At 40.8% G+C, this 20,399-nt stretch overlaps 1 protein-coding gene across 1 annotated transcript in view; it reads left to right on the top strand.

The window, feature by feature from the left end:
• ccdc40 (coiled-coil domain 40 molecular ruler complex subunit) overlaps window positions 1-20,399 on the top strand; it is a 62,985-nt gene that overhangs the window by 23,451 nt on the left and 19,135 nt on the right. Inside the window, exons 8-15 of the mRNA XM_078225589.1 lie at window positions 1,132-1,215; window positions 3,312-3,531; window positions 4,855-5,012; window positions 9,079-9,201; window positions 9,402-9,523; window positions 10,464-10,707; window positions 12,208-12,390; window positions 16,043-16,288. Coding sequence (XP_078081715.1) covers window positions 1,132-1,215; window positions 3,312-3,531; window positions 4,855-5,012; window positions 9,079-9,201; window positions 9,402-9,523; window positions 10,464-10,707; window positions 12,208-12,390; window positions 16,043-16,288 — 1,380 coding nt within the window. The remainder of the gene's footprint in view (window positions 1-1,131; window positions 1,216-3,311; window positions 3,532-4,854; window positions 5,013-9,078; window positions 9,202-9,401; window positions 9,524-10,463; window positions 10,708-12,207; window positions 12,391-16,042; window positions 16,289-20,399) is intronic.

Raw genomic sequence — 20,399 nt, 5'->3', positions numbered from 1 at the left:
TTTTAGTTTTGACCTTTGTCAAACCTTGAAGGTCATTATTTTCAAAATCAATACAGGTTTTGCACTTTAAATTTCAATACTAATATATATTTTAGTAGCAAAACTATGAGCTTTATAAACAAAATGTTGCCAATTGTTCATATTAGGGTGGTACTTCAATAAATTCCAAGCTAACAAATACTTGGCTATAATTCTGAAGCAGTACATTAAACAAGTAGTTTCAACACCGAACAGATACGTAAGCAGTTTAGAATGGTCATGAATGGACTCTGAAATAAGGTTAGGGCTTTAAATGACACTCTATCATCAGTGTTGTTGGTAATTTTTGTGGTTGAGGATTTATTCTGTTTTACTGCCAGCAGCAGTTGTCATTGTGAATGTTATGTGTTAATACACTTTACATCTGAGAAGAGTAACAATGAAGATTACTGATTGCGACATCAGTATTGCAGACTTAATACTAATTTCTCGCAAAATCTTTGCCATGTTATTGATTCCCAAATTAAAACATTAACTTGATTATAATGTTCATTACTCTACGTAAATTTGATTTACCTGTTAAAGAGGAAGTATATTACACTGAATTGCATCATATATAATTTCTTTACAGTTACTAGTTCTCTCTGTCGCCTTTTTTCATCATGTTGAAGTGTTTGCCGAAGACAAGAGAAAATGGTGTAAAACCTTTCTAGATGTGAAATCTTAAGATGTTGCTCCAGCAATGTCCTGAATAGTAAAATTGGTGATATAGTGAAGGAGAAACACATTAAATGAGATAATGGGATACAGTTCTCATTTAAAGAATTACTTTGTGATGTCACACCAGGGAAGAGGTTTCTGCACAAAATCTCCGTCTTCAACCAGCAGTTGTTTAGCATTAACCATTTAGTCAGGGATAACAGTTGTGTGTAGGTAATTCTGAGAGCATCTGATCAATTATATACAATTCAACATACTTACATTTTACGATTCTGTGGAAGAAACAGTTTCCCTCCCTCTGCCAGCAAGCAGAGCTTTGCACATGAAAAATGCTTAATTCTCGGCTTTTCAGTTGGATGAGTGCAGGGTCTCCAAAATAAAAAAAAAGGATAGTTACCTATGTTTTAAATATTTCTCTTTTTAATAATATAGCCTCTAATGAAGCGTTTCCAGGAAGCTCTGAAGAACCATCTTTCAAAGCAATTAGACAAGTTAACGCTGGAGCTCAGGGATTTGGTAAGTGCAGTAACGGCTATTAATGAATTCCAGATAATCAAATAATGTAACATTTAATGCAGTGATTTGGCATTCAGCAACATTTAAATTGTAGCTCTTCAACAAGAATAGTTATGCATGGCAGTAATGGGAACTCATTCTGCAGAAAATTATTTGTTAGATTATAGCCCTTATCTACAGGTAGAACAAAGAAAATTATAGCACAGGAACAGGCCCTTCGGCCCTCCAAGCCTGCACTGACCATGCTGCCCGACTTAACTAAAACCCCCTACCCTTCCGGGGACGTTATCCCTCTGTTCCCATCCTATTCATGTACTTGTCAAGACTCCCCTTAAAAGTCACTACCATATCCGCTTCCACTACCTCCCCCGGCAACGAGTTCCAGGCACCCACTACTCTCTGTGTAAAAAATCTGCCTCATACATCTCCTTTAAGCCTTGTTCCTCGCACCTTAAACCTTGCCCCCTAGTAATTGACTCTTCCATCCTGGGAAAAAGCTTCTGACTATCCACTCTGTCCACGCCTCTCATAATCTTGTAGACTTCTATTAGGTCTCCCCTCAACCTCCGTCAGTCCAGTGAGAACAAACCAAGTTTCTCCAACCTCTTCTCATAGCTAATGCCCTCCATACCAGGCAACATCCTGGTAAATCTTTTCTGTACCATCTCCACAGCCTCCATATCCTTCTGGTAGTGTGGCGACCAGAATTGAACACTATATTCCAAGTGCGGCCTAACTAAGGTTCTATAAAGCTGTAACATGACTTGCCAATTTTTAAACTCAATGCCCCGGTCGATGAAGGCAAGCATGCCATATGCCTTCTTGATTACCTTCTCCACCTGCATTGTCACTTTCAGTGACCTGTGTACCTGTACACCCAGATCCCTTTGCCTATCAATACTCTTAAGGGTTCTGCCATTTACTGTATATTTCCTATCTGTATTAGACCTTCCAAAATGCATTACCTCACAATTGTCCGGATTAAACTCCATCTGCCATCTCTCCGTCCAAGTCTCCAACTGATCTATATCCTGCTGTATCCTCTGATGGTCCTCATCGCTATTCGCAAATCCACCAACCTTTGTGTTGTCCGCAAACTTACTAATCAAACCAGTTACATTTTCCTCCAAATCATTTATATATATTACAAACAGCAAAGGTCCCAGCACTGATCCCTGAGGAACACCACTTGTCCCAGCCCTCCATTCAGAAACGCACCCTTCCACTGCTACCCTCTGTTTTCTTTGACCGAGCCAGTTTTGTATCCACCATGCTAGCTCACCTCTGATCCCATCCGACTGCACCAGTCTATCATAAGGGACCTTGTCAAAGGCCTTACTGAAGTCCGTGTAGACAACATCCACTGCCCTACCCTCTTCAATCATCTTCATCACTTCCTCGAAAAACTCGATCAAGATTGTGAGACACGACCTCCCCTTCACAAAACCTTGTTGCCTCTCACTAATATGTCCACTTATTTCCAAGTGGGAATAAATCCTGTCTCGAAGAATCCTCTCCAATAATTTCCCTACCACTGATATAAGGCTCACCGGCCTATAATTACCTGGATTATTCTTGCTCCCCTTCTTAAACAAAGGAACAACATTGGCTATTCTCCAATCCTCTGGGATCTCCCCTGTAGCCAGTGAGGATACAAAACTTTCTCTCAAGGCCCCAGCAATTTCCTCCCTTGCCTCTCTCAGTATTCTGGGGTATATCCCATCAGGCCCTGTGGCGTCTTTTGGTTTAGCTGGTAGTTGCAATCCAAACACTTGACATTTTCCACAAAGAGAAATGCCAGCAAGCATGATTTCAAAATTTAAGAAAAATCACGATTAAAATGATTTATCTTTTCTTCAAATTGCTTTTAAAATAGGGCCATCTTTTTTTGACTACTTCAGTATGTGGGCAAATGATTATTCCTAACCTCAACAGGTTCCTGAACCTTTTAATAAACCATGTTATATTTTCACCACTACACCTCATAAGTGAAAGGGTAGTTATATATATTAGTGTACTGCAATTCTGTGCTCCAAATAATTTTCTTTAAAGATTAAAAACAAATTGACATCAGTAGTTAATTACTTTTTTCCAAGATATGGAGAATGAAAAAACAGACAACTGAGCGTGAAGACACAGGAGTGATACTTTATGGAACACAGCAGTCTCTTGCCCAAATCCAAATGGAACTTGAAAAATTACATGACCGTTGCTCATCAGCTTCATCAAAAAGAAGAAAGGCAGAGGAAGATTTGGCACATGTTAGGAATCTTTACCAAATGTCACAAGCCACATCAAATAGCGAACGCTCAAAAGGTAAGCTTTAGAATTTAGTTAATTGTTTGGTACTGTTAAAAAATTGAAACAAAACTCTGTTTGAAGTCATTGACTTTAAGGTAACAGAAGACACCCTTGTAGTAGCTTAAATGTATTAGTGTTTGCTGGATATGTAGAAAGAAAAATGTTCATGCTGTACCTAAGTTAGATGAAACCACATAATTAGACCTGTTACATCAGGTTTTCTTCTGCATGCAACTATTAAGCAAGACAACTGCAGACAACTGTCCAGGGTGGGATCTGCACAGCACTGAGGCATAATAAACAGAAGTTCACAAAGGCAGAGTCAGGGGAAAAGAGAGGTCAGAAGTAGTTGTAAGGCCAAAGAAGGTTAGATGAACAGAAAGGGGAGAGGCAGTGAACGCATTTAAACAACAGGTTAAGAATTTTGAATTGGAGGCTTTGGAGGATCAGGGGCCAATATAATCAGGAAGAACAAAGGAGGATGAATGAGTGGGACTTGCTATATTATAGAATATGGGCCATAATATTTTGGATGAGCTAAAGTTTATAGAGTGTGGAGGATAAAAAGCCAGACAGGAGAACACTGCAATGGACATTCCTAAAGGTAACAAAAGACATGGATGGCAGTTTCTGCAAGAGATGGTTGAGTCAGGAGTAAACACAGGTATTATTATGGAAAGATGAATAGGTGATCTTTGTAATGGATAAGATATAGGGTCAGATGTTCATTTAATTGACTAGAACAATAGAATGAGACAGTAACTAATGGGGACCAATGAATGGGGGAATGATGAGTATATGGTGTTGTGGCAGAGACTAAGGACAATTAATTGAAGGAAATTGTAGCACATCCAAGACTGCATTTAGATAAGGATTCTGACAAAACAGATGTGGTGACAGTGTCAAGAAAGATGGTGTAGAAGTGAAGCTGGATATTGTCAACATACATGTGGAAGCCAGCCGCGAAGTCTGCGAATGATGCCCACATGGGGCACTATTTAGACGAGGAAAAGAAAGGGACCAAGAACAAAGACAACAATATTAATCAGTAAATAGTAATTAGGTTGCCATAATCTCATGTTATAAAACCAGCATATGGTTGGCGGAAAGAAGAAAATTGAGGAAGGTAAAGAACTACGGTGTTGCAGACAAAATGGCCTTAGGATATAGAACTAAGCACAACTGCTCTTTCGAAACAGCGCGGTGGCACAGTGGTTGCGGATATATGAGATATGGTCTCAATCAACAGAAGATACATCTCAAGTAAAGACTCTTCCTTTTGGCATTGATATGATATTGAATATTGTTACTTCATGTTGTCATGTAATCTTATCCTAGTTTCACAGCTACAAACAGAAGTTGAAAATATTGCACTGCGACATTTCTACATGGAGAGCTTAAAACATGATGTGTGTTCTGACATCATGGTGATGAAACGTGCAACAGAAAAATTAGAGACTGAAAAATTACAGGCAACAAAGCTGAAACAGAAGCAGGTACGGTGAATGATAAACTTGTCTTAATTGCTAACTACAAGTTCCTTATAACGATGGGTGAAATTTTCCCAGACCAGTGGAAGCGGATTTGGGGGCATGCATGGTGGAAGAATCGCAAAAGGTGAAGTTGGATCATGATAAAGATATGGTATCACCCCCCCACCCCCCATCTCCTTCTGACTTTCCCAGGGGCGGGTTGGCAGTGTCAGGGGTGGTGGAGGAAGTGAATGGCAGAAGCGCAAAGCAAAATTAAGTACTTAAGACAATTAGGAGTAACATGCAAATGCATTGCCTCAGGTGATCCATGCTGTGACTAGCTGGGCAGATTGGAGAAGGCAAGTTCACAGTGGGAAATGCTTCTTCAGTAAAACTGAGAAGCTGTGAGTTATTTGATCCATTACATTGAAGAGTTTCAATCGTAACTAGGTGAGAGACTGCCGTTCAAAGCACTCCCCCTAAAGGGTACTATCATTGCTTAACAGGTGATTATCAATTGCGTGGAAGAAATTTCACCTGTCCAGTATGTCACCCACCTTCAGCTGTACTTCCCAGCTGCCAGCCTTCAAAGCAGCACAGGAGTAACTGTTCCAACAACAGCAGGAACTCCAACAGCAGCACTGACTGCCTTCACCTCAGTCACATACTCTTACACAGGGCAGAGGCTTCAAAGATAAGGCTGGAATATAGCGAGACCCTTAGCACCATCTACAAGCTGATGAACAGGTCTGTCGACATAAGTACCAGTGCTTCAGGATCCTTGGCTCTTGGAGCAGGTCGCTGGTGTCATCTGCAACTTCATGGAACAAGACGGCGGCACGGTAGCACAGTGGTTAGCACTGCTGCTTCACAGCTCCAGGGACCTGGGTTCGATTCCCGGCTTGGGTCACTGTCTGTGTGGAGTTTGCACAGTCTCCTTGTGTCTGTGTGGGTTTCCTCCGGGTGCTCCGGTTTCCTCCCACAGTCCAAAGATGTGCGGGTTAGGTTGATTGGCCACGCTAAAATTGCCCCTTAGTGTCCTGGGATGGGTAGATTAGAGGGATTAGTGGGTAAAATATGCACGGATATGGGGGTAGGGCCTGGGTGGGATTGTGGTCAGTGCAGACTCGATGGGCCGAATGGCCTCTTTCTGTACTGTAGGGTTTCTATGATTTCTTTCTATGATTTCTAAGACCTTCTTCCTTGTAGAAAAGTTAGATATGTGGTGCCAATGGCTAACAAAATGCCTGTCACTGGTGACCCACTTCCCTCTTCTCCACCTGCTGTTTACTCCCATCCCCCATTTGTGCACCCTCTGGTGGGAATGGTTTGTGTGCCGAGGAAGGCAGGATATCATTCGTGGTGGGTGATAGTGAGGCATGGGTGCAGGAGGACAATAAGCTGAGTATAAGTAGGAAGTTAGCTGCTCAGTTGGAGATATGAGGTGTCTGCAGAGAGAGTAACCAATGGAGCTGCAAGATGTATTGACCTGAGGCTTGCTGAATAGGAGAATACTTGGCAAATCAGAGTGTGGAGATTGGCACCTGGAAATGTTATTCTGCTCACCTGTCATGTCCTCCTGAGGTCCTTGATCCTCTTGGTGCATTGTCTGCAGGTTGAAGGGAGCACACTCCAGCTGTTCACTTCCATCCCTGCCTCCTTGGTTGGACAAGCTGTCCTCTTCCTCCCAACCTTGGGAGGACTCAGCTCACTGAAGCCTCTAAGCTGGACACCCAGGTGAGAATGAGATCCGCAGGATTGGGCATGCTTCCCAGGTCTCCTTTCCATTCCTGTAGGTGCTGCGGGGTGAACAATCCAAGTGCTGAAAAATATTATGTTATGGTCGCGCTAAACAGAAATCCTCCCCTTGACAGAATGGATGAATCATCCCACTCACTCACTCTCCCAGCTGGTTGGGGAGTCAGGAGGTGGAGCCTAATAGGTTTCCTCTGGTAAAGAGCAACCGGATGGTCTGCGAATTGGGTAGCCAGACATGCAACCTAATAATGCTCTGGCCAGAGACTAAGGTTCCACCCCATGTCACAGATGGAAGAACATTGATATTGTAAGGAAGTAGAGTCATCAGAAATAATATGTTTTACATTAAATTGTCTTGTTACTGAAATTTGTTTGGTAGTTGCATTAAACTGTATCTGCATCTGTGCTTATAGCACTTTCAGCCAAGGGGACTGGCAGACAGTCTGCTGCTTGGATCTTCACTGATGTATTTAAGCTGATCACTGAGAACTAGACCACTGCAGCCTGGAGTTGACCATCCTCTTTTTGAAAAGTGTCCACAACTCTGGACAACTTCTTTGTCAAAAGAATATTATAATTAGGAACTCACCAGTTGGAGAATCAAACATTTAGAAATCGGGAGATAATGCTGCAGCATAGTATCGGACCCTGGTCAGACTCCACCTGGAGTACGGTGCCCAGTTCTGGTCGCCTCATTACAGAAAGGATGTGGAAGCCATAGAAAGGGTGCAGAGGAGATTTACAAGGATGTTGCCTGGATTAGGTGGCATGCCTTATGAGGATAGGTTGAGAGAGCAAGGTCTTTTCTCCTTGGAGAGGCGAAGGATGAGAGGTGACCTGATAGAGGTGTATAAGATGTTGAGGGGTATTGATAGAGTGGATTCTCAGAGGCTTTTACCCAGGGCGGAAATGGTTGCCACAAGAGGTCACAGGTTTAGGGTGCTGGGGAGTAGGTACAGAGGAGATGTTAGGGGTAGGTTTTTCAGTCAGAGGGTGGTGGGTGCGTGGAATCGGCTGCCGGTAGTGGTGGTGGAGGCGGATTCGATAAGGTCTTTTAAGAAACTTTTGGATAAGTTCATGGAAGTTAGTAAGATAGAGGGTTATAGGTAAGCCTAGTAGGTAGGGACATGTTCGGCGCAACTTGTGGGCCGAAGGACCTGTTTGTGCTGTAGCTTTTCTATGTTCTATGTCAACTTGCCCATAACAAGGCAGCACAGCAAAGGTGTTTTGCCATTTCTCTGGTTTGCATTTAAAAATATAATCTCCATGTTATCCAAATCTTGGCTTAATGATCATATTCAGACCTCTGAGTTAGAGTCGTTGGTGCAAGTTCTGCTCCGGAGGCATTGCATGGTACTGAGGGGGGTTCTGTGTTATTAAAGGTGTCATGTTTTAGAAAAGACAGTATAGCCATCTGCCTGATCAATATGTGAAAGATTTTGTGGTAGTATTTGAAGAAGGACAGAGGAGTTCTCTTAGTATTCTAATGAACATTTTCTCTCAACTAACACCACAATATAGTCAATATTACTGTTTGTTGGACTGTACCATTTTGGTTACGTTTTGGTCGGTTTCAATGAAATCATCAAAGATGAAAGAGGTTAACTGTAAGTCTTTATTGACTCTTGGAACGGTTTACTAATAAAGTAAAGGGTACCAATAGTCTCCATGTTTGGGTCTACATGTGGCACCACACTGACCCTGGATGGAGGTCATGTGCTCTCTTACCTCACTGTGAATAGTACCGTACTCAGTTCCACATTAGCCCAATCATAGAATCCCTTCAGTGCAGAAGGAGGGCATTCAGCTCATCGAGTCTGCACTGACTCTCTGACAGAGCATCCCACCCAGGCTCTCCCTTCGTAATCCCACACAGTTACCCCGCTAATCCCCCTAACCTACACATCTTGGGCACTAAGGGGCAATTTAGCTTGGCCAATCCATCTATCCTGCACATCTTTGGACTGTGGGAGGAAACCAGAGCACCCAGAGGAAAGACACGCAGACACGGGGAGAACCTGTGAACTCTATGCAGTCACCAAGGCTGGAATTGAACCCAGGTCCCTGGCGCTGTGAGGCAGCATTGTGCCACAGTGCTGTCCGATATGTGCTAGACCCTTATCTTACACTTACTATGCACAAATTAGCTACCACATTTACCAATAACACACATTGATTGTACAGAAGTGTTTGTTAAGATGTCTTTGGGACATCCTGAAAAAGTGGAAGGTGCTCTATAAATGCAAGTCTCTTTTTAGAAGCAAAATATAATGGTTGCTCCTTATTGATACTGTCTTAGCAGTGAGCTACAAATAATTCTCTTGTGCTCTAGGACATGTTTGTAGATCGTTTAGTATCACAGATAGATGCACTACGAGAACAAATTGCAATGTATGATGCCCAATATGTCGCACAAGCAGAAGAAACAAAAGTGGCTCGAAAAACAGTAGCAGAGGTGAGAAAATTCTTAGCACCACTGTAGCCATCAACATGTTGCATGTGTTTATCACATATGCAAATTACTGCTGTATGAAAAAAAAGTTGACACTTTCGCACACAGCCTGGCACTTTGGAGTACACTAGTTTGTTTTGGTGCTTTCATAATTATTTGCAGCTTTCTTTTGCTTTTATTAAATCTCTCAAATCCTTTCTCAGGCTACCACGGAGATTGAGGCAATTGGCTATGAGAAGAAACAACTATTAGAAGAGTGGAACAGTAGCCTAATTGGGATGCAACGGCGTGATGAGGCATATTCTGCAATGCAGAAAGCTGTCAGGTACAGTTCAGAGTCTAAATAAAATGATATTGGTTCTGCAGAATAACTATGAATTTTTTTATTAATTTGCCATATATTTAAATAATTTGTTTTGTTACTGTTCATGTTTGGTTCTGCTCCTCATCCAGTATAGCATTTCAAAGATTTTCACAGCTCTTGACTGATAACTATCTGACTGAAAAGGTGGTCATTTGTCATAAATTCCATTCGAACCATTTGCTGGCGGAACAACAACTGACATCAACTGAGTAGCTTTTTTCTAAATTTAAGCCCAAAAACAGAAGTTGCAATAGAAGTACTTCCTTCCAAGATAGTGTTCGCTTTCAATTTCTGACCTGTATGTCAAAGTTTATGTTTGCATTAACGTCAAGCATATACAAATGCATAAAGACACAACTTATCAGCACTAATTTGGCATGTGTAATTCACATGCTTTTAGACTGCACATTATAAGTGTTTGCAGATCTGATTCAGTTTCCACTCACCAGAGTACACAAAGGTACCAAAGAGTTTGGTGATCTATACTAACGAGTACATAGATATTTGATTCATGTCATAGTGTTTGCTTAGCAAAAAAGCATTGTTGAATCTGTGCATAATATTTTGAAAAGGATACCTAAGATATGAGTTCCCCATCTATATATTCCCTCCATCATGTATCCTAACTTTTCCATATTTTTAACAATTTACCATATTCTTCTGACTTACACATTTTAAAATCTCATACACATCATCTCATAATTAGTCCTATAATTGGTTTTGTGTCTATTGTTGATGAGCTAATTTCAGTTTCCTATCTTTGAAAACTTATTTAATTTTCCAGTGTTCTATTTTTTTCCTAAAATATCTGCATCTGAGCTACAAAGATTATTTAATAGCTGACAGTTCTGTATTCTGCCAATTTAGGTGAGACGCTAATGATTCTCCTTTTTTTATGCAGACAATCAAAGCACCAGTTGGATACATTGAAGACTGAAATGCACGCTTATAAAAATTTTATTATGAAACAAGAGGAGAAGAATGAATTTCTAACAATTTCACTGAACAGATTGACGAATGATGTTAATATGACCCAAAAAATGATTATGCAAAACCTGGCAAAGCAGGAAGGATTAAAGCATGAATATAGCACCTACACCCGAACACTACATGAAACAGAACGTTTGCTCAACAAAGCTTCATTAGTAAGCACATTGACATCATGAATACTGTTAAGAGTTTAACCAGACTAAATAGTAATCACCCTCTAGTTATCTTTGGTCACAGCATTGTCAATTTCCAAACATCCCCGTTGGGTCTTCAAGAGCTAGAGCATTATACCATAACAATCTGTAAAATGCAATTACGTTTTTCAACTGCTATTTATATAATATTCTTACCTAATAATGTTTAGTCAACCAGCAAGCCTACTGATCTTGCACAACATTAAAATAAAGACCCAGAGGAATGGGTAATATGCAGGTCCTGCTGAATTTAGCTGCAGGACCTTATTTGAATTTTCTTTCTCTGTTTCCTGCCCGGCTACTGGCCAGATAGAGATGCTGGCAGGAAGCCTGAAGTAGAAGGCTGCAGCGAGGGACTGGAAATATAGATGGAAGGGATCACAGGTGTGTGTGGAGATCACATTGGGGGCAGGTGGTGGTTGGCATTGGATCACAAAGGAATCAGTATTATGGGAAGGGAGGGAAATTGCACCGGATTAGCTTAGGGTTGCTGGGCAAAGCACTCCTGCTCCATCTGACCCACTAGCAGTGCCGGAAAAACACTTCCCAGCTTCATCTCCCTTTATTGCTGAGTCTCCTGATTAACCATGTTAAAACGACTGACCTGCCTTTTGCGAAAAGATTACTTGCCTACCCATTCAACCTATCTGGTTAAATCAGATATAAGTGCACTTGGGGTAAGGTTTTTCACGTTTAAGTATTTAATACCCTCTCCCAGGAACACACACACACCCCCCCCCCTCCACGTACTGGGATATTAAAATGCCCCCTTACTTTCTGACCTTAGTCATGTAATTAGGAGGACCTGCCAGGTGAAATATTTTGGCATAAAAATAGAAGGCATGAACCAGCATGCTTTCATCCACCTTCCATGGAAGTTACCAGAGTAGTGCCATGTTTTTGAAATAATTTAACACTGAATACAATTTTATAAAGCTAAAACTCATACAAATTAATTTTTGAATGAATTTTCAAATAAAAATGAACAGCAAAACTTCAAACTAATTGCTAATTTAGCGGTATTATTTATGCAAGCTGTTTAGCGCTTTGAGATTCATTACATTGCACCTTTGCACTGGTAGGATTTGATGAAGAGAAAATCTATTGAGTTTCCCATATCAGCCAAGCCCTCATGAAGAAATGCCCAGCAAAGGCCACTTGCTCCTGGAGGAGAAGACATGGATAATCAGAAGCTGGTTACTGATATCTCCTCTTCCTCGCTTAAAAGCAGTATTATCAGAAAGCTGGCTTCCAGACCTAGGTTTGCTGAGAGGTTCAGGATCGAGGAAAGAGACAAGACAATCTTAAAAATACAAAGAAACATATCCTCCCCCAAAGAATGTAACATTGGTAACTCTGTATGGAAAGACCACATATAAAACATTCTTTTAGCCTACCATGTTTGCTCTTTCGATTTTTCAATATAACGAATTTAAGACCCTCACTGTATTTCATACCTAGGACAAGAACACACGTCTAAGTGAGATCAAAGTACTACAGTTACAAACAGAAAAGGAATATGCAACAAAGGTTAAACTGGAAGATGAAATTACAGAAAAATTGGAGAGTAACTTGACCATGAACCAGGCAACAGATTACTTGAAACGCTTGGCTGACAAGCTTCGAATCCGAAAACGACAGTTGGTATGGAAAGACGTACATTAAATATTCCTAAGTATATAAAATGCTGCCGAGCTAACATTTTTCCAAATATGGCATTGCCAATTCCCAAAGTAAACATGTAAAAATCACAAAATATTGCATTATGAAAAGCTTTATAGCTATACTTTATACATGCATGGTGTTCAAATTGCTGCATCGAAGGTCTTATCTGCTTATGAAATTACTTTTCTTAATGAAATATCATACTGTCTTTTCAAACTGACTTTTGAATTATCAGTGGGCTAGAGTCTGTAATTGTTAAACACGGCTTGGCATATCTTGAAAACCGATTAATTTCCTTAATCTAATGCAGTATATTCATGTTATTCAGTCGTTTTTCTCTTTCAATAGCAATCATCTCCACTTATGAACATGGGGTCAGCCTTGACTTAATTGGAGCATTCTGACCCCGCGTCATAAAATTGTGGGTTCAAATCTCAGTTCAGATACATGAACACATAACGCCAAAGGTAAACCAAGGCTCCAAAGTGGGCATCAAATAGTACCCTGGGATCTTTTAAGGGGAGTTCTCCCACTGCCATCATTTGTAGCTATTCCTCAAGCAACATGACTAAAAAAGATGATTTCATTATGTATCTCGTTGTTTGCGGGATTTTTGCTTTATAAATTGCTGCCATATTTCCTACATTACAATAATAACCACATTTAAAAAAATACTTTAATACTATAAAGCTTCTGTTCATTTTCATTGTGGGCTAAATATACATGCTGCACGTACCGCTTATCTGCTATAAATATTGTATTTTATCCCTGTTTCTCTAACAACCCTTGAGCAGTGTCTTACCTTGCCTATGAAGACAAACTTAACCTACGTAATTATATGTGTTATCAGTGTATCTTTACATTATCAAAATATAAATGTACTTTTTAATATTAGTGAGATTCTAAAAAAAATCCTTCTAAGAAATTTTGATTTGAAGTTCAAATGTGGGTAAATGAGTGGTAAGCAACTGTCCGTACACATTATTCTCAAACAGGAAATAATTGTGGCAGCACTCTAGCTGTCCATTAAAAGTATAGAGAGTATTTTTACTTTCCTTATCAATTTTTCAAGTATTTGTGGGACATTCCTGCTAGGTGTCATGTTATGTTACACGTAGTACCAGATCTTTAAAAAGAATTGAAGGTGAGGCACACAGCCACAGCAAAAGTCCCTTGTACTGATGTCTCTCATTTCTCAAAGCCTTCAGTACACATGAATCATTAAACTGTGGAAAAAATCTTACTTGCAGTGCATGCATAGTTTGTACACTCCAAGTTCATTCATACATGTGAGGCCAAGCCCCTGGCTATCAAGCTTATTTCATACGTCTTACTGAATTTTGCAGGTGGTTAAACACTAATGAAAATCAACAAGGTAGTTTTTAACAGACACAATCCAAACCACTTTGTACTGCAATGGTCTTCAAATGAAACCAAATGAATTTTCCAGTGAGTGGTTTATAATAACTGAGTTGATTCTTTTAGCAAGTACTCTGCACTAGATTTGCAAGATTCTTGGTTCTTCAAACAGATAATACAAAAATTGAAAACAAAACACTTTTTTGGGGCATACGTAAAACAGCCTTCTAACCTCCAATTGGATACACAGGGTTTTGACTGAGACTAGCTGATCCATTTATACAAGTAATAGCAACGTGTGCGTTCTGTATGGTCTTAACTTTATTTGAAAAGATTACTCAGGATGGAAGTCTTTTTTAATAGCTCCAAAATTCTAAGTGTTGCTCAGCTGAAGACTCTCATTTTAGGAACCAGTGAATGCAATAAATCCTACAATTCAGAATTGTAGCATTACCCGTAATTAATAATACCACACCTTTTCCTCCTTTTGATTTCTCTATTATTCCTCAATACTTAGTTACCAGGAATATTAAGAACATATTCTCATCGAACTTTGAACCACTGCTTCTTTAAACAGTCACGTTATTATCCCATGCAGCAATCTGTGCCTGCAGCTCACCAACCTTTTACCCTGGTAACAAAGCACCACTATTTAGTACTATTTGGACAATCTTGCAAAATTGAATTATGCTCATTGATATACAGCTTCAGATAAATTTACCGTATCTCAAGCCAAATTTACAACAATGCAAGTCAAATAAATTTTGCCCGAGAACCAATTAATAAATCCTACTACTCAGAATTGTAGCATTGACTGTAATTAATAATACCACACCTTTTCCTCCTTTTAATTCCTCTATTATTCCTCAATTCTTAGTTACCAGGAATATTAAGAATATATTCTCATCCTTCTTTGAACTATGCTTCTTTAGACGGTCACGAAATTATCCCATGCAGCAATTTGTGCCTGCAGCTCACCAACCTTTTTACGTTACGCTATGGATATTGACATAGATACAGGTTAATACACACTCTGCCTTTCCATTACTCTCTGGCTCCCCTGAGCCCTCCCCAACAATATAGTTAACCTCTCAGCAAGAATTTTGGGCTGGGATTTGTTTAAGTGTAAGTTGTCTATTTGGTGCAGGTGCTCCTTGCTCCAGCATAGGACTCGATGCCCCAAGAGTCTGAAACACTCCCTCGTGCCCCACTTCTGTAGCCACGGCAATGACATCACTTTTGAATTTCCTTCTCAGTTTTTCACTTTTAGCTCAAACTCTGACTGATTCAGGGTCTGACTTTGACCTTTTGCACTTTTCCCCTCAGGCTCATTCTTTTTTCCCTAACTGACTGTTTGCCGCCAGTTCTCCCAATTTAATCAGTTGTCCTTTCACACTGTTACCTCTCCGGCTTGTTGTATCCCCTCACTGATTTGTAAATGCAACACTAAAAATAAAATATTGAACTACTGGCACAATGTTACCATTCATGGTTTTGCTCAGAGGAAGACCATCCTACAGTATGAGGGTTACACAATAAATTAAGAAGTTAAGCTGCAGTCAATATGAGGAGCCAGTTCTATGTCCCAGAGTGCCTCGTCCCTTGTGACCAGTATTCAACAACTGATGATGCACGATCATAACTTGTGTAGCTCTCGTAATATTTGTTACATGTCCTGCATTCTTTGGCTTTCTTTAAGTATTACATTACCATTAAAACTACCAATGTACATACACATGCCTGGCTCAAGGCATTCGGTATCACATAAGTGTTCTGAGATTTGGGAAATGTTGTGGTCTGGGGTGATGGGAGAAGGGGTTCAAATGTCAACATTGCTAACACCATGAGAACTATGTCAAAAACATTAATACAATGGCAAACTACACTGTTGGATAAGTTTAAAAGTGGGGTTGAGCACTGCACTGGGGCATTGCAGTGGGAGCTTCCTTTCTATAGTATTGGCTAGGATTTATAGGGCACCGGGGAATATGCCAACTGGAGTAGGCTTAAAAGCAGGTGGAATACCTTTGCCTGCTTTCCTGTCGCTGCTGACATTTGGCCATCTATGTGGCATGCCCTTAGGCCAACTTAAGCCCGTAAGTGGCCAGTTCAGGGTCATTGAAAGGCATCTTTTGATCGCTTCTGATATTTTACCTCATGATTGACCTACCTTGAGATAGAGTTTGAGATAGGTGTGCAAATATGAAGTTTTTTGCTCCCACTATTTAATTACATTGTGAATATCTACTAAAAATATTTCTTAACTTTGTAGGAAATCGATTATGCAAAAACAGAAAATGAATTCGCTCAAATAAATCTGGAAACGAATGACAAGAAAGCAGAACTGACCAGGCTGCAGAAAACTCTACAAGAACAGCACCATGAATTGAATGAGAAAAACAGAGTTGTCTCACTGAGTGAGAAAGAAATTGCTAAACGACTACTTTCCATTCAAAATAAGCAGTCAGTACTAAACATGCATAACAAGAAGATTGCACAGCTGATAGCAGAAATGGGTGTAAGTTTAACAATCAAGTCTCATTTCTTAATTACTATACATTTTGATAGAAAATAATTTATTAAACTTTCCAGCAACAGAACTATATGTTTGAAAATGGAATATTATAACTTTGAAGGTTAACTTGTACAGTGAGGGAACATTAGGATCTCTTTTATGCTAATATCTCTGGATGGATGTATTAAGATAGTCCTAAAGAGTTTTCTCATCCAAAATTATCCTGTGACCCTCCCCTTCCCCTCCTAATTTATTTTCTTGTTTTTGATTTCGAGGTTTTGTTTGCTTTCAAATTTCAACTGGAAATTGAATCAGAATGAGGGAAGAATTGGCATTTTATCTTTTCTTTCTCACTCTCTCTCTCCCTTTACAGATGTACGTTATCAATATAGATTTATTCCAACTAACACTTCTTTGAAAATTGAACTAACACGCTGTAAAACTGTATAGCATTATGCAAAGAAGATAGATACACTATGGTTGATTTTTAATTCAAAGTTCGTGCTAATGGCCTCAAAATGGAGTCAATACTCGTAGTACTTTATTAACGTTGATGATGCTGTTCTGCCAACTGCCATATTTATTGGGATCAATCTTTGAGGGGCCACAATGTTGTCTGTTTCTGGTGATAGATTGCTTTCTGTGTGCAAATTGGAGTCCTGTGATGGATAAACGACTCCAATTTAAACTAATTTGTTTGTGGGAAAAGGAGTTGTAGTCCAGAAGTCAGTGTTGAGGGTGGTGAGGTACTGGGGAAGGTACCAAGGTCAAGGGTGGGTACCGGTAGACAGGAAGGTGGGTTGAAGTGTGTCTACTTCAATGCAAGGAGCATCCGGAACAAGGTAGATGAATTTGGTACTTGGGACTACGATGTTGTGGCCATTACGGAGACGTGGGTAGAACAAGGACAGGAATGGTTGTTGGACGTTCCGGGGTATAGATGTTTCAGTAAGTGCATGGAAGCTGGTAAAAGAGGTGGAGGAGTAGCATTGTTAATCAAGGATAGTTTAACGGCTGCGGAAAGGCACTTCGAGGGGGATCTGCACACTGAGGTAATATGGGCTGAGGTTAGAAATAGGAAAGGAGCGGTCATGTTGTTAGGAGTTTACTATAGGCCCCCAAATAGTAATAGAGATGTGGAGGAAGAAATTGCTAAGCAGATTATGGATATGTGTGGGGGTCACAGGGTAGTTGTCATGGGGGACTTTAACTTTCCAAATATTGATTGGAACCTTTGTAGGTCAAATAGTTCGGATGGGGCAGTTTTTGTGCAGTGTGTGCAGGAGGGTTTCCTGACACAATATGTGGATAGGCCGACAAGAGGTGAGGCCACATTGGATTTGGTACTGGGAAATGAACCGGGCAAAGTGTTAGATTTGGTTGTGGGAGAGCACTTTGGAGATAGTGACCACAATTCAGTGTCTTTAGTTATTGCAATGGAGAGGGATAGGGCCGTATGGCAGGGCAAGGTTTACAATTGGGGGAGAGGTAATTATGATGCGATTAGGCAAGAATTAGGGGGCATAAGTTGGGAACAGAAACTGTCAGGGAAAGGCACTAATGAAAAGTGGAACTTTTTCAAGGAACAAATACTGGGTGTCCTTGATAGGTATGTTCCTGTCAGGCAGGGAGGAAACGGCCGAGTGAGGGAACCATGGTTCACGAAAGAGGTGGAATGTCTTGTGAAAAGGAAGAGGGAAGCTTATGTAGGGATGAGGAAACAAGGTTCAGATGGCTCGGTTGAGGGTTACAAGTTAGCAAGGAACGAGCTGAAAAAGGGGCTTAGGAGAGCTAGGAGGGGACATGAGAAGTCCTTGGCGGGTCGGATCAAGGAAAACCCCAAGGCTTTTTACTCTTATGTGAGGAATAAAAGAATGACCAGGGTGAGGTTAGGGCCGGTCAAGGACAGTAGTGGGAACTTGGTATGGAGTCAGTAGAGATAGGCAAGGTGATGAATGAATACTTTTCTTCAGTGTTCACCAAGGAGAGGGGCCATGTTTTTGAGGAAGAGAAGGTGTTACAGGCTAATAGGCTGGAGGAAATAGATGTTCGGAGGGAGGATGTCCTGGCAGTTTTGAATAAACTGAAGGTCGATAAGTCCCCTGGGCCTGATGAAATATATCCTAGGATTCTTTGGGAGGCAAGGGATGAGATTGCAGAGCCTTTGGCTTTGATCTTTGGGTCCTCACTGTCCACAGGGATGGTGCCAGAGGACTGGAGAATGGCAAATGTTGTTCCTCTGTTTAAGAAAGGGAATAGAAATGACCCTGGTAATTATAGACCGATTAGTCTTACTTCGGTGGTTGGTAAATTGATGGAAAAGGTCCTTAGGGATGGGATTTACGACCATTTAGAAAGATGTGGATTAATCCGGTATAGTCAGCACGGATTCGTGAAGGGCAAGTCGTGCGTCACAAATTTGATTGAATTTTTTGAGGAGGTAACTAAGTGTGTTGATGAAGGTAGGGCAGTTGATGTCATATATATGGATTTTAGTAAGGCGTTTGATAAGGTCCCCCATGGTCGTCTTATGATGAAAGTGAGGAGGTGTGGGATAGAGGGAAAGTTGGCCAATTGGATAGATAACTGGCTGTCTGATCGAAGACAGAGGGTTGTGGTGGATGGAAAATTTTCGAACTGGAGGCAGGTTGGCTAGCGGAGTGCCACAGGGATCAGTACTTGGTCCTCTGCTCTTTGTGATTTTTATTAATGACTTGGAGGAGGGGGCTGAAGGGTGGATCAGTAAATTTGCTGATGACACCAAGATTGGTGGAGTAGTGGATGAGGTGGAGGGCTGTTGTAGGCTGCAAAGAGACATAGATAGGATGCAAAGCTGGGCTGAAAAATGGCAAATGGAGTTTAACCCTGATAAATGTGAGGTGATTCATTTTGGTAGGACTAATTTAAATGTGGATTACAGGGTCAAAGGTAGGGTTCTGAAGACTGTGGAGGAACAGAGAGATCTTGGGGTCCATATCCACAGATCTCTAAAGGTTGCCACTCAAGTGGATAGAGCTGTGAAGGCGGCCTATAGTGTGTTAGCTTTTATTAACAGGGGGTTGGAGTTTAAGAGCCGTGGGGTTATGCTGCAACTGTACAGGTCCTTGGTGAGACCACATTTGGAATATTGTGTGCAGTTCTGGTCGCCTCACTATAAGAAGGATGTGGAAGCGCTGGAAAGAGTGCAGAGGAGATTTACCAGGATGCTGCCTGTTTTGGAGGGTAGGTCTTATGAGGAAAGGTTGAGGGAGCTAGGGCTGTTCTCTCTGGAGTGGAGGAGGCTGAGGGGAGACTTAATAGAGGTTTATAAAATGATGAAGGGGATAGATAGAGTGAACGTTCAAAGACTATTTCCTCGGGTGGATGGAGCTATTACAAGGGAGCATAACTATAGGGTTCGTGGTGGGAGATATAGGAAGGATATCAGAGGTAGGTTCTTTACGCAGAGAGTGGTTGGGGTGTGGAATGGACTGCCTGCAGTGATAGTGGAGTCAGACACTTTAGGAACATTTAAGCGGTTATTGGATAGGCACATGGAGCACACCAGGATGATAGGAAGTGGGATAGCTTGATCTTGGTTTCAGATAATGCTTGGCACAACATCGTGGGCCGAAGGGCCTGTTCTGTGCTGTACTGTTCTATGTTCTAATTGTTAGTTTATGACAGAATTGGTTTGAGCAAGAGCTATGCACTCTCTAACCAGTTACTGACAGTACAGCTGAACAGACTCTTGAAAGTTATTTTAAATTATTATTGTTGGACTAGAAAAAGCAACCTCATATTCATTCAATATTGAGTCAGCCAGTGAGCTGCATCGGGAAGTCTGTTTTGAATTATAAATAAAGTGTGGGTCTTAAGATGGCTCATACACTGTTGGAATTGGCAGGTTGCTAGTGTGTTCTGCTTGGAGGCTATCCAAAAGTTATAATTTGGCCCCACTCTTTTTCGTCCCCCTAGATCCAGTCTTTTATCTCCTTGAGTAACTTTTTTTCTTTCTCTCAGTTTCTAAAGTTTATAGGATAGTAACAAAATCTACAACAGGTAATCAGAATATTTAGTCTCTCTCTCGCACTCATGCACACAAGTTTTTTTTTAAGGAGTAAATATAAATTTT

The sequence above is a fragment of the Mustelus asterias genome, chromosome 12 (genome assembly GCF_964213995.1).
Source record: "Mustelus asterias chromosome 12, sMusAst1.hap1.1, whole genome shotgun sequence".
NCBI classification, from domain to species: domain Eukaryota; kingdom Metazoa; phylum Chordata; class Chondrichthyes; order Carcharhiniformes; family Triakidae; genus Mustelus; species Mustelus asterias.
Note: the sequence above shows the minus strand (reverse complement) of the source record. Positions and strands in the feature narration are given on the sequence as shown.